Source organism: Macrosteles quadrilineatus, unplaced genomic scaffold (assembly GCF_028750875.1).
Source record: "Macrosteles quadrilineatus isolate MER2022 unplaced genomic scaffold, UCM_ALF_1.0 Scaffold_4__1_contigs__length_99947679, whole genome shotgun sequence".
NCBI classification, from domain to species: domain Eukaryota; kingdom Metazoa; phylum Arthropoda; class Insecta; order Hemiptera; family Cicadellidae; genus Macrosteles; species Macrosteles quadrilineatus.
Window position 1 is genome coordinate 98018276 of NW_026542597.1, and position 15049 is coordinate 98033324.

Consider the following 15049-nt stretch of genomic DNA (forward strand, 5'->3'; position numbering starts at 1 on the left):
TAAATTGCATGGATTCGGAATTCACTCACTAAGTAGGTGTTTAATAACAACTTTAAAATCTTATTTTTTTGTTTTGTTTATAACATATAGGCTACCTTACTAATTTGTTTTCTTACATGTCTCTAGTGGTTTCATTTTTCTATTTTTGTTAGTACTTTACCATCTAAATAAGTATACTTGCTCTTGCTGATGATTGTTACTTTTACAGAAAAGAGAAAAGGGTCGGATGCGAGTACATCACTTGAACAACGTAAATCGAGCACTTCAGGTCTTAGAACATAATAATGTAAGTTAAATTTCAGCATTCTTATGTTAAAGAACTTACTAAAGAACTACTTCTTGTTAGGCTATAATATACTAGTTTTACTGGTACTGTATCCTAATACTGTAGTTGAACTTACACCTAGACCTTGGTTGATAAAAATTGTTTATTAATAAACTTGAAAAATTATATATATATTTTTGTCGTATAATTAACTGCTCTATTGTTTTAAATTAAAATCACATTTATTAGGCAACAATTTGGTCCAGTAATCACTCCACATCAGTATGTTTTGGACTAGTGTACTTTCTCTAAATTGTTTAAATTATCAGAAAATTGGATGAATGAGCATTGCATTATTTAATAACCAGTTGCACAAATAACTCAACAATTATTCCCATTTCATTATGCTGGATTGGTATTGCAGTTTGACTTTAAATACTTAAATGCAAATCAAGTGCTTAGAGAAATGAAGGTGAACTACAAACCATTAAGAACTATCAACTGCAATTTTTAATCATTGATTTCCAATAATAGATCATATTGGTTCTTGTAAAACTAGTTGTATCAGTGTTTAAAGAAAAACATAAACTATCATGTTATTTCCAGGTAAAACTTGTAAATATTAGCAGTAACGACATTGTAGATGGCAACCCAAAACTGATTCTAGGCCTGGTATGGAGTATCATTCTCCATTGGCAGGTAAGGAATTAGGTAGAAATGTAAAATTAAATATTCATTAGTTTGGAAATCAGTAATACAATTTATTTGTTAATTAATTGGTGTAAAATTTACCAAAATAGCTGTGTCAAAATTAAATAAATAATAAATGGGTTAATCATAAATGACGAAAAAAAGAAGTAGCCTACTATTATTATTTCTTAAATACTTTTATTTCCTATTCAGGCAAATCCAATTATTTATTGTTTATAAAACTTATGAAAATTGTTAAAATGCTGTTTTTGTTTAGGTAAATTTTAACTAGCAACGTTTAGATGGTTTGACGCTCTTATTTCAGTTAAAATTGTGTATCCCAGAGCTGAATTAATTTGAGTAGTTAATGTTAAATTAAAATGTCAGTTTACCCCTTCAAATTAATTAGAAACTTGTAGTTACTTAGCTATTTGATTCCACAATGCATTAAAACACCACAGAAAATTATAGAATCTAACTAAATAGCAGTCATACATAAATATCTGTCCAAAATAGAGTAAGTGAAATGGTGAGCGGAAAGGTATTTGTCATTAAAATGAAAATGTTTGTGCTTAGGTACATTACCACCTGAAGGACCTCATGTCAGAGCTGCAACAAACCAACCTGGAGAAGACATTGCTGGCGTGGTGCAGACAAAATACTCAGGTAAACATATAAAGCTACCACAGTGGGACCTCTCTCTAGAGAAATGTTCTCAGGGCCTCTCTCTAGAGAAATAATCATAGAACCTCTCTCTGGAGAAGTATAGGATCTCTCTCTGGGGAAATATTCTTAGGGCCTCTCTGTAGAGAAATAATCATAGAACCTCTCTCTGGAGAAGTATAGAACCTCTCTCTGGAGAAGTATAGGATCTCTCTCTGGGGAAATATTCTTAGGGCCTCTCTCCAGAGAAATAATCATAGAACCTCTCTCTGGAGAAGTATAGGATCTCTCTCTGGGGAAATATTCTTAGGGCCTATCTCTAGAGAAATAATCATAGAACCTCTCTCTGGAGAAGTATAGAACCTCTCTCTGGAGAAGTATAGGATCTCTCTCTGGGGAAATATTCTTAGGGCCTCTCTCTAGAGAAATAATCATAGAACCTCTTTCTGGAGAAGTATAGGATCTCTCTCTCTGGGGAAATATTCTTAGGGCCTCTCTCTAGAGAAATAATCATAGAACCTCTCTCTGGAGAAGTATAGGATCTCTCTCTCTGGGGAAATATTCTTAGGGCCTCTCTCTAGAGAAATAATCATAGAACCTCTTTCTGGAGAAGTATAGGATCTCTCTCTCTGGGGAAATATTCTTAGGGCCTCCCTCTAGAGAATTAATTATAGAACCTCTCTCTGGAGAAGTATAGGATCTCTCTCTAGAAAATATTTTAGGACCTGTCTCTAGAGAAATACTCTTAGGACATCTCTCTAGAGAAATAATCATAGAACCTTTAGAAATAGAGGATCTCTCTCTAGAAAAATATTCTTAGGATCTGCCTCTAGAGAAATACTCTTAGGACTTCTCTCTAGAGAAATATTCTGAGATACTCTCTCTAGAGAAATGTGTTTAAGTCCTCTCTTTAGAGAAATGTTTTTGAGACCTGCCTCTAGAAAATATTCATAGGAGAAATAATATTATTAGGACCTTTCTCTAGAGAAATAATATTCCTAAGACCTTTCTCTAGAGAAGTATTTTCATAACTTCTCTCTAGAAAAACAGTGGCATAATCTGCCTTATTTTATTTACTGCTTTAAAAAACATTCAAATCTGTGCAACCTGTTTTAACTGGTCATGTGACCAATATAACTAAATGTGTTTATTTATTATTTTGCATTTTTTTATAATTAAAGTGTCACATTTTTGTATTTATATGACCTATTTTAGATGTTTAGATTTTAAATGAAATCACGGCAGATTATGAAGTTTGAACAGGTAGACCATTAAGTAAGCGATAAAGTTGTCTGACTCATTCCTTCTTTTCTTGGTCTAGTTATTATCGTGTATTTGTACACAGAGTATGTTTATGAGTGTAATAAAACCATTGTGTTGTTTCAGAACTACTCTGGCGTGGATGTCAGGAACTTCACCACGTCGTGGTCGGACGGGTTGGCATTCAACGCACTACTTCATCATTTCAGACCGGATCTATTTGATTTTGGAAATGTCACTCGCAGACATCCAAATGCCAGGTTGGATCACGCATTCCGCGTCGCTCAAGAGCAATTTGCAATCGAGAGACTACTTGATCCTGAAGGTTTGCATTTTATGTCCCAGTTAATTTATTCTTAATATTAGCTTACGCAACGATTGTGTAAGACTAATTATACGAGTTGCGTACACTACTTTACCTACGACCGTTTCTTAATTACAAAAAATCACTACTAATAACTTCCAAGAGAGGGTATTTTTTCGTTTATTATCTCTCATAGTCACTGATTGTGGTGCAATGACTTGTTGTCCCATCCACTCACTCATTGTTTAATCAGTTAAATTGGTTTTAACAGTTGATAAGTTGACGTTCGAAGTATTAAAATTTTACTTATTTTCTCAATCTTTGAACATCATTGGTACATTACTCGTTTTTGTAAAGTAAAACAACAATGCTGTTAAGTAAGTAAACAATCCTGTTAAGTGAATCTTTTCAATTCTATGAACTGAACTGAAAAGGCTAGTTTTAAAATCGGTCGTAGGTAAAATATATGAAAACATTGAAAACGTTATTGTTATATACTCATAATGTAAGTGATTGTAAGGAATGTTTAGTTGGGACCTGTTGTTGGACCTAATATGCTGAAATCATGTGTACAAGGCAAAAGGATTAAAAGAAAGATAGTTCCATTTTCATATTTTCTACCCCTAAATTTGTTTTTGCAGTGTACAGTAGCATAGAGTAAGTAAATTAATGAGTCATTCCACGTCAAATCACCCGGGTCATGAAACCCACCATCTCAGAATTTGATGAAACTTTGTGAAAATGTTCATTCCTATGCCCTAAGTAAAAATACCAAATATTTTGAAGATACTGCTGATACTTTTTTTTATATGAATTTTTTTCCGATACACCGTTTTGACCATTTCAGGCCTCGGAATCGACAACCAAATCTAGCCTGGGCGACCAAAACATTTAATTATTCGCAAACCATTTAAGATAACACTTTCAAATTTTTAAGGCAAGTTTCCTATGTCTTGAACATACAAAAAACTATATATAGGTCACTCTAGAGTATAATACAAATTTTTTTATAATTATTATATATTTAAATTTATTTTTTTCAAATTTGACCGACATGGATTGTGAAAAACGGCTATAACTTTTTTCTCCAACCAGCTAGAACAATTATTGTTTTTGCAGAATTTTCCTTAAGCTATGACCTGTTTGAAAATATAAAGATGTTAGTGGTTTTTTATGTACATATATTGTAAAAAAATAGTTTTATTAAAATATTAATTAACGCTAAAAATTGAGTAACATATATCTGTATCTTAAAAAAAAAAAATACTTGTTTGCAGTTATGAAAGCTTAATTAATTTACCTAAGTCCTGTAGTTCTTTGACAATATTAAATTACATTTTTGAAGATTATTAGATATTTCCTTAAACAAATTTAAAGCTAAAAGCTTTTGAGCGATATACTACCTTGAAATGGTTGTAACAAAATAGTTCGATGTTACTTTGTTATTGGCTAATTTACAACTTATGTAAATTTTATGACATAAGAGATTACACACGTGACATAGTTATTTTGATTTGGGAGAATTTTGAAGTCCTTCCTGACTAGTAGCCATTGTTCAGGTTTGATTCGGCCAGCTCTAAATCCATGGTTGTAAAGCTGATTTGCCTTTACAGCTCAATGAAGGCTTGCTTTTCGATGTGTGCGTTTTATGGTACCACCAAGACCATCTCAGGTTGACTTACCACTGCTTGTGGCATAAAAGGAGTGCTTAGCATAAATCCCAAAATCATTTTCATGCTCAAATATATTTTTAAAGTTTTTCCTGTTTTTATATTGCCCGGCACATCTATCAGTACAATGTGCACCTTTGTGACTGATGGAAAACTGTCTTTCAGCCATTTCATCAGTTTTCTTTGGACGACATTAATAAAAGAGACATCACGATCCAAGTCATCACTAATAAAACAGTGATTTGAAACTTTTGCTCCCCCTCACTCACCAAATAAACACATACAGGATGAAGTGTACAACCGCCTCTTGACCAGTCGATAGCTCTGAATTTTATTTTGAATCATAAAAAAGTCTATCAGTATTACTGCATCATTAGGAGAAAGGTTTTCTTTGAGATGTTTTATAGATTTAGCTTGGGATATTGCCATTGGTACCTTGCTCTTGTGAGGAATACTTCAGATGAAGATGAAGACGCTGAACTAGTATTCATGCATCCATATGGTCCTAGTAAATAATTTTACCGGCCACAAAGAGAAGATTCCTGTTTTATCCCTTTTTGTAATATTGTATGTTCAGTTGGTGCTCCACAAACAAGTTTTACAGGTTAGAACTTATTATTACCATTACCATACTTAACTTATTTACCATACTTATTAAACTTTTATTCTCCTTAGTCTATGTTACCTATTACTTTACAACCAAGGATTTGGAGCTGGCTGAATCAAACCTGAACCAATGGCATACTAGTCAGGAAGGACTACAATTTGAGTAAATTTTATGACATGAGAGATTACATACATGCATAGTTATTTTGATTTGGCAGAACTTTGAAGTTATAACCAAATTTTGAAGTTTGAGTTTCGAAGTTTGTAACTAAAGGTTTAAAATCACTGTTTTATTAGTGATAACTTGTATCGTAATGTCTCTTTTGTTAGTGCCGTCCAAAGAAAAATTATGAAATGGCTGAAAGACAGTTTTCCATCAGTCACAAAGGTGCACTATTTTACGGATGGATGTGCCGGGCAATATAAAAACGGGAAAAAAACTTTAAAATAACTATGTCATGTGTGTTATCTCTCATGTCATAAAATTTACTCAAGCTGTAAATTAGCCAATAATAAAGTAACATTCAACTATTTTGTTACAACCATTTCAAGGTAGTATATCGCTCAAAAGCTTTTAGCTTTTAGCTTTAAATTTGTTTAAGGAAATATCAAATAATCTTCAAAAATGTAATTTAATATTGTCAATGAACTACAGGACTTAGGTAAATTAAGCTTTCATGACTAAAAAACTCTTGTAAGTATTTTTTCTTTAAGATACAAGATATATGTTACTAAATTTTTAGCGTTAATTAATATTTTAATAAAACTATTTTTTTACAATATCTGTACATAGAAAACCACTAATATCTTTATATTTTCAAACAGGTCATAGCTTAAGGAAAATTCTGCAAAAACAATAATTGTTCTAGCTGGTTGGAGAAAAAAGTTATAGCCGTTTTTCACAATCCATGTCGGTCAAATTTGAAAAAAATAAATTTAAATATATAATAATTTTAATAAATTTTTATTATACTCTAGAGTGACCTATACACAGTTATTTATCAAGACATAGGAAACTTGTTATAAAAATTTGAAAGTGTTATCTTAAACGGTTTGCGAATAATTAAATTTTTTGGTCACCCAGGCTAGATTTGGTTGTCGATTCCAAAGCCTGAAATGGTCAAAACGGTGTATCGGAAAAAAATTCATATAAAAAAAAGTATCAGCAGTATCTTTGTAATTTTTGTTATTTTTACTTAGGGCATAGGGATGAACATTTTCACAAAGTTTCATCAAATTCTGAGATGGTGGGTTTCATAACCTAAATTTTTTGGGTGATTTGAAGTGGAATGACTCTAATACAGTTTCTTCAATATCGATGATTTAACATGTGGTAGATATTAGAAATTTGTTACAGAAACATATTTTAATATTGTGGAAACGTAGATTATTTAAAAGCTTTCCATATGTCAAATAATAGGATTGGTTACTGTGGGGAGAGCTAAATAAGAATTTGCGATCTACTATCTTGAGTGTGCTGGAAAGCAATTACATAATCGTAGATGGTTTGGTAGTCAAACAAAGACCATAAGGATTGATTGTGAATGACCTTTACATTGATTTGTGTATGTTACAGATGTGAACACGTCCGTCCCAGACAAGAAGTCCGTCATGATGTACGTCATGTGTCTGTTCCAGTCTCTGCCTCATTCCACGCTGGAAGTCTCCAGTCTGGAGTTTCTCCAGTCTGACTCCAGCAGCTCACTGGCCTCTCCAGCAACCACATTCGAGGTAAAAATATCTGATAGTTGTCTTGATTGACAAGTTTTCCAAGATTTACCAAGCTGGGATAGAGATAAACATGAACTAAAACGTAGGACTACGGATATTGTCACGTCCACCCTTGCTTTTGAGGTTTCACAATGGTAGGGGGTGTAGCTCAGAATGAAAACATTGACTTAAACTATTTTGTTTACTTCACCTTGCCCTAGAAGTCTCATCCTCCTAGGAGTCTTTCCTATCTCGCAAACATTGAAATCCCTACCCTACGCGTACACTTGTTTCTACAAGTTTGTCTCACTCCTCTCACCTCTCTTTCTGTCTCTCCTCTTGACCAGTCCCCAAGATGTCAGCAATCCCAGCTCTCAGATATTTGTAGCCCGCAGGACCTCTGAATCATCTCTTCTCATATTGAGTCATCCGTTACCTCCACACACTGACACGGCAACTCACCCCCGAACTCACTTCACTATCTGTCACCTCTCAGGTTCTCCTAGTAAATAATACTTTACTGCATTTGGTGCTAAAATGAAATCTTCTTCAGAATCTCTCAACACAAACTCAGTTTTAACAAAACACAATCATGAATCAACCTTTCAGTGTAAGTTCCTGGCCCAGATATGAACAGCAAATGGAAGGAGAGCGCTACTCCCTACTAGCATCTCTGCTCTCATTGTTGTTATGATCATTTATCGCAGCTCTGACGTGAACCTTCGACCAACCATTAACCAGATCTTACTATCTACTGCACTGGCTACACTGACTCCCTTGTTTCAGAAAATGTTAGATATAACTTTCAGCAGTTCTTTTATAACTTTCCTCACGTAAATTGCAAGTGGAAGTTTGGTTACTCTTGTGTTTGGTTTGATTTTTGAGGTCATATCGTTAAACATGTAGTGTGTTGTTTTTTGCAGGGTGCTATGGGGGAGCTGGAGCCCCGTAGTTCCAGGCCCCACAGTCTGGCTACCAATGCCTCCGTAGAGCTGGGGGGTTACCAAGTAGCCATGGAGGAGGTGCTGACTTGGCTGCTGGAGGCGGAGGACAGACTAAGCCACGACCTGGCTCTAGGAAGTACTGACCTTGAAACTATCAAGGAACACTTCCATTCACATGAGGTGTGTGTGTGTTTGGTTGACTTGTAATCATTACTTACCATTTATATTTCAAGATTCATTAAACTAATATTCATACAGTAGAGTCTTGATAAGCAAACCAAAATTGATCATGGAAAGGTTGGATAAAACATACTTTAACAGAAAAAATGTAAAATTGTATAAAACTACTAAATTCAAAAATGTTTCCTGGTTGTTAAACCTATCAAGGCCATAAGTTATGTATTTTCAAATGTCATTTTCAATTAAAACCACTGTACTAACTTTTTCCATACCCAGATGTCATTTTGTCACTGGGCTAATATTAATGGTGCTAATAAAATAACAAAAGGTGGTTGGATAGTAAAAAGGCCAGCGCTTGGGCAGTTTTTTTAAAAAAATTATAAAAAATGCCAATGGTGCAGAAAACCTGAAAACATTTTAGTTTTTGTAGCTTATGTGTAGCGCTAAGCGTGGCAATTCCATGTTGGTTGGGGTATAATCTTATTTTTAACTGTTGTTTCTGCAAACCAAGGCTCACAGTTCCCTGACAAAATTCCCAAAAATGTCCTACGCAGTGTGCACAGTAATTAGCAGTGTTGCTGTATTTGACTCTTGGATTTCCCGGTTGACACAATGATTAATTTGAACTTTCCTCTGGTTGTAATAATGTCAACTATCAGTTTTATGTTTTCAAGAGTCAGCCAATAAGTCCAAGCAACATTTTTATTTGAGTATGATTTCTACGTCACATTTCAGGTACATACTTAATACCTAAGCCTCTTATTTTAGAGGGCGTGCCCTGTTGTCAACATTTCTGCCAACCTATAATGTAATCTTATTACTTCTTATGTATCTTATCATAACTTCCTCCAGTCAAGTTAGTGATATTTTGTGAAAGATTTATAATGACATTTGATTTTTCTTTAGTCATTGTTGTCGAGTCACATACATATAACATATAAATAAGAGGTTAATTTACCTTAGTATTGCCTTGTGACTCTTATACCTCCTCTAAGGGGGGATGACGATCGTTTTGGCTATTATGTCGCCTTCTCCAGATCCTAGTCAAGACAGATGTATAATGCTTGTTATTGTTGGTTGTAGGGTTTCCTGCTGGAGCTGTCGGGTCACCAGGAAGGTGTGGGGGCAGTGCTGGAGGAAGGAGCTCGTATGTTGTCCGAGGGAGGGCTGACTAGAGACGAGGAGGAGGAGGTCAGAGTACAGATGAGACTGCTCAACTCTCGCTGGGAGGCTCTACGACTCAAGGCAATGGAGAAACAAGCAAGGTACACACTGTTGAAAGCACATTTGATTAGTAAACATTTTAAGATCTTGAATCGGACTCTTCAAACAGAAAGAAACCTACAACATGACAAGATTAGTAACATGAACTGGTGAAAAACACAAACAAAAATGCTTAGAAAAGTACAAGTGGAAAATAAGTAAGAAAACAAGAAAACAAATAAACAAATATAATCTACATAAAGTGGACTTCCTCTTACCCGGACACCTTTTAACCGGAAATCTGTTTAACCAGACTACGCTTGGAAGAACTGACATCTCTTTAAATGGTTAATTTGTATCAGCAATATTGGTCGAACTGGAAGTAGGCGGTACTGAAATAACTCATTGAGGGAAAGCTTTGAGACCAGTGATCACATGATTCACATGACTAAATACAATTTGTTTCAAAATTTAAGTAAAATACTTAAGTTAATTTTTGAGTGATTTCCGTGGCTTGCACAAGTATTGTTAGTCGATGTTCCTAATTTAACGGGTTTTATAGGATCTCGGTTTAACCGGAAAAAACGTTATAGCTGAACTGGCCTCGGTCCTGAGGAGTCCGGATAAAAGAAAGGCACTCAATGACTCAAGCTACAGTGTATATTGATATTGACTGTTCTAAACAATTGTCATTCCTAGGACTTCCAATGTTGTGTACTAATCTTGGTATGTTAGGCTATAGGTTTCTCCTCCCTTGAAAACAGCATTAGATTGTAGATCCTGAAACAAGGTGAAATTTCTGCTTTACTAATCAGTGAGGGAAAATGTTTCCAATAATAAACAGCAAACTCACCATCACTAACATTGAACTTAACAAAGGATTTTATTGTTTTACTTACCATAGCAGTGATGATCATTAATGCCCATGTAACATGTTCCAGCATCCACTCGTTGCTGATGTCGGCTCAGCAGAAGCAGCTGGATCGTCTGCGAGAGTGGCTGACTGCGACGGAGGATCGCATATCTCGCATGTCACAAGTGGGGCCTGACCTGAGCGACCTACAGGCGCAACAGAAGGCACTTGCTGCACTGCGAGACGACCTACAGGCGCAACAGAAGACAGTGGACTCCCTATGCAACCTGGTCATTGTTGTAGATGACACCACTGCTGACAGTTGTGAGTAGCCTATACAAGTTCTGATTTTTTTCTTTGTTTTTCTAGCAGGGTTACTACCCGTCCGGCCAGGACGGTTCTGATTTAGGACCCTGTTGCCGGTGTCCTAAGGGGATAGGGGGGGCTTGTCCAAATTTTTCTCTAACCGTAGATGGCAACCCTGATTCCAACTATTTTTTGTGTTTATATACAACTAGTACCTAATATAACATTCTCATTCTACTCCAGCCTACTCAGCAATGGAAGACCAGCTGGCAGCGCTGGGGGAGAGGTGGGAACACATCTGTCAGTGGTCAGAGGAGCGCTGGGGTCTGCTACAACAGCTGATCACCTCGGCCAGTCAGCTGATGGACCAGGTCAGCTGGCTACAACAGTGGCTGCTCACCAAGGAGACAACACTCAAACAGATGGAGGCGGAGCCGGCGACAGAGATGGGTGCAATACTCGACCGGATCAAACAGCTTCAGGTATAGTACAACTCAAGCTGGTCGTGTGACAAATCAAAAGTGGAAATGTGTACTATTATCCTATTTATTTTTCTAATATTTGTAATTAATTTAATTTCAACACTCTGGAGATGTATTAGAGTGTTTATTTATTAAATTATCTATTAGACTGTTCTCATTATGTCACAGAATTTTCAATATGTCATTCACTCAGGTAATGCGTCAACAAATGGACGCCCAGCAGAAGCGGCTGACGGGGATACAAGATGCAGCCACAGAGCTGAGTCTGCGGATGCGTCCTCCAGAGGGAGGCCGTGACCTGGAGCAGATAGAGGCTCTGCAGGACCGCTGGGACGCTCTGGTGCTCATACTGGAGATGCAGAGTCAGAGAGTGAGTAATATCTAGACACTTCATCCCTGTGTTAAAGTTGGTGCCAGTTTTAAAATAAAATTGTACATTTTTGAATCCGACAAAGTTTTGCCTTATTTTAAAAGTAACATTTTATTACTTCCATAGATATCGAGCTCTGGGTTTGAAGTGACTCCTGTGGTTGGTGACAGTTCAACGACTATCAGCACCAGTCTGGCCTGGGAGGAAACATCACCTTCTGAAGATGTAAGACATTTCATAACTAAAATAGAACTTGATAATAACTAATCTACTATTGCTTCTAAAATATATAAATTCCATTCCGCATCCTATACGTTAAAGTGTAAAGAGGTTTTTTGCCCTAAAATTCTGAACCATCCTTTCAACGGACACCTATTTCATATATAAAAAAATGTTCGGAAATATTGAGAACCAACACAGAACTAACGATGAAACATGGAACTAACACAGAACTAAGGATGAAAATGTTTGGTAGGCCAACTTCTTACGTTTGATTGGTTAACGACAGTGTTGTTATGGTTGCAGGGCCAAGGTAGTTGGAAGAGGAGGAAGGTGGAGGCTGGTCAGACAGAGCTGGACAGAGGTATGGAGGTGCTGCGTGACTGGCTGCAGAACACACTGCAACAGCTGCAGAGTCACAGTGACAGTGAGGTGCTGCGGAGAGCCAGGGAGGAGTGGCTGCAGAGGAGAGCCAGTCTGGACAACATCACCAGGCTCGCACACACACGTATACAGGAGATCATTACTGGTATGTTGGCCTGTCTGTGTAACTGGGGTTTTGGTAGTTCCCTTTGTTTGTTGTGCAGATTTTTGTATTTGTATTACTCTTAAAAAAAAAAAAAACTAAGCTATTCAGTAGAGACAGCCTGAGTCGGCCTTAGATGGAAACAATGCCTAGTGAAAACAATCTGAGCTAGGTCCCTGATTGCTAAAAAAGATCTATTCCAACAATACCTACGGTAACAAATAAAACAGTAGAGGTTTGCGAGCGGCTCGACTGCCAAGCTGTGTCTAGCCTACAAGCTCGAGAGATTGAGCACCAAGTAAGGATATAGAGCTTTTAATGTACAAAATTCTGGCCACGTACATACATAATATGTATTATGACCTGAAGAAACCATGCATGATAGTTCATTTATTCATAGTGCAGTAATCTATTTTAAAATATGACCAACAAAATTTTCATGTTCAACAATTTGTAATGGGAATAAGTCCTTGAGTTTGCTTTTAATGTTGTTAATGTTCTGAAACAAAAATATCAGATAATTTTATAATATACTTGGTTCCAAATTTTTGCCAGTATATTTGGTTTAGAAAGCGTAATAACCGCAACTACTATGTTTTTATCACAGTAGTTTGATAGATAATAGATAATAATAGTTGACTGCCTCTGGTGTACATATTATGTGCAAATTTCAAATCATACGAAGCAGAGAGAGAGAGAAATTCTTTATTTACAACAAATTATTTTGCAGCATTACATAAAGGAAATAAAAAATATCACATAGGTCACAATGACCTGTGCGTGATAAGAGTCCTTATTTGGCTGCTTAAAATCAAAATAAAAGTTCTTCACACTTCACATACTAAAAATAAAAAAAAGATCGAACAATAACTTAGTAAAATAAGCATAACAATTAATTTACTATACAATTATAATTATTAAAAACTGCAAAACCTAACAACCATATGCAAATGTAACTCAATAGTAGGGGAGCTCATTGCTTGCATTAAATCCAATACACATTAACTTTTTTCCTTCAATTCCCAACTATATTAAAACTATTCACTTGATGTTTATAATAGAGGGAGGCTCTCCAGAAGAAGAAGAAAAACGGTTGTCAGAGTTGACGAAGAGTTATGAAAACATGGATGTAACGCTGCAACACAAAACAGAGGAGGTGGAACAGAGAGGTCTGATAGAGAGCGAGATAGCCAGTGCAGTTATACTGATAGAAGAGTATAACCAGTGGCTGTCTGCGACTGATGCTCATGACTTTGATGTCTGTTCGGTAAGTTAACTGACTTTTTTAGTTTCCGTCTTGCTTTTTTACAGTTTTTAATGTGAAAAATCGTTATTAAGAGTATAAATTTGCCACTTAACTTTTTTTCATTAAAACATATTTTTTTAGTTGTATTTTTTTGCTCAATGTAGGACAACAATTTTTTTAAAGTCAATGTTTTAAATTTAAAACTAGAGGTCGCCCTGTGGTTAAAAACTTGACCAGAAATTATGCAAACTTTTCTATTTTCACCCCACGCTGTAAATAAAACATGTGATTGGAATTTCTTCCATTTGTTTTGATTTGCTGTTTATATTTCGTTGTTGAGTTATTTGGTCACCAGCATGACAACCCATAAGTCCCATGTTATTTTTTAAATTTGAAATTAATATTATTATCTTATTTTTGAGTCTATTTTCATTTATAAAGGGATTCTGCGCATCTACTGGAAAATATATTTCTAACAGTATGCGTAGATTTTCCCTGTGATGAACATGAGCTGTAAAAATAGGATTCCAAGAAAATGCTTGTCTATTAATATATAGGATACCATGAAATAAATATCTTCTTATCTCTGCCGCAGTAAGAAATATAAAATGTTCATAGTCATTTGGTTTGTGTGGAAAATTTATTTATTTAAGTCACTACAATCAATAATTTGCCTGAAAGTACAGTAGATAAATTTGTAGGAACTCAATTAATTGAAACTTAGAACAGACTTATCTTAGTAATAAATATTGGAATAATATTTCTATTATAATGAGCTTTCCCAATATTTAAACCATGATTACTATGTTTCAGGCCAAAATTCAATCTCTCAAGTCCCAGGAAGACAGGCTCACATCCCTGCAGGAAAAGACAACAAATTTCTGTTCCCGTTATCCTGACTCGGAGGAATCAAAGACTATCCAGGAGAAGGTTGAAAGTCTAAGCTCAGACATCAGTGCTGTCTACAACAGGTAAGTGATGTTAATCCTTTTAATGCTAAATCCTCGGTCCCTATCAACCTTTAAAGGGAGAACTCTTCTATGAATGTTTTATTTATATAATACACCAAACACTTTCTAGGAACGTTGAGTAAATTTTCAATTTTGGAATGTATTTATTTATGTTATTTTCCTAATATTTTATACTTTGTTAATCATTAGCAGTAAATTTGTAAATCATACAGGGTCCACGACACACCAATATACAATATTTTGTAAAGAGTACACTTGTATTATGAGCACTTTAAAATAGATGAATAGAACAATGACTTTTGGAAGTGTTTATGGCAACATAATGATCATCTTGCAGCATTACCGGTATTGTAAGTTTTTGGCTTTTGTGAAAACGTTACAGATTTATAACATTAAGATTATTTGGAAGATTCTTGCGTCAAAATCTCCTCCGCAAGGAACAAGTAAACAAATTTTCTAAAAATTTCCATCTTGAACACCCTAAAAACTTACTACAGTTTGCAAATTGTTTTGAATGCTATCTTAGCAGATATTTTTAACATAAATAAGAGAATGGCAGATTTGGAAAGCATACTTAGTCT

The 15049-nt window shown here is 35.4% G+C and overlaps 1 protein-coding gene across 1 annotated transcript in view; it reads left to right on the forward strand.

The window, feature by feature from the left end:
• The window catches only part of LOC128993190 (dystrophin-like), an 88684-nt gene that overhangs the window by 60910 nt on the left and 12725 nt on the right, over positions 1-15049 (forward strand). Inside the window, exons 5-18 of the mRNA XM_054416950.1 lie at positions 209-286; positions 872-964; positions 1532-1621; positions 3005-3203; positions 7035-7189; positions 8092-8292; positions 9376-9557; positions 10437-10672; positions 10898-11136; positions 11330-11506; positions 11633-11731; positions 12032-12254; positions 13313-13518; positions 14311-14468. Of these exons, the coding sequence (XP_054272925.1) occupies positions 209-286; positions 872-964; positions 1532-1621; positions 3005-3203; positions 7035-7189; positions 8092-8292; positions 9376-9557; positions 10437-10672; positions 10898-11136; positions 11330-11506; positions 11633-11731; positions 12032-12254; positions 13313-13518; positions 14311-14468 (2336 nt within the window). The remainder of the gene's footprint in view (positions 1-208; positions 287-871; positions 965-1531; positions 1622-3004; positions 3204-7034; positions 7190-8091; positions 8293-9375; positions 9558-10436; positions 10673-10897; positions 11137-11329; positions 11507-11632; positions 11732-12031; positions 12255-13312; positions 13519-14310; positions 14469-15049) is intronic.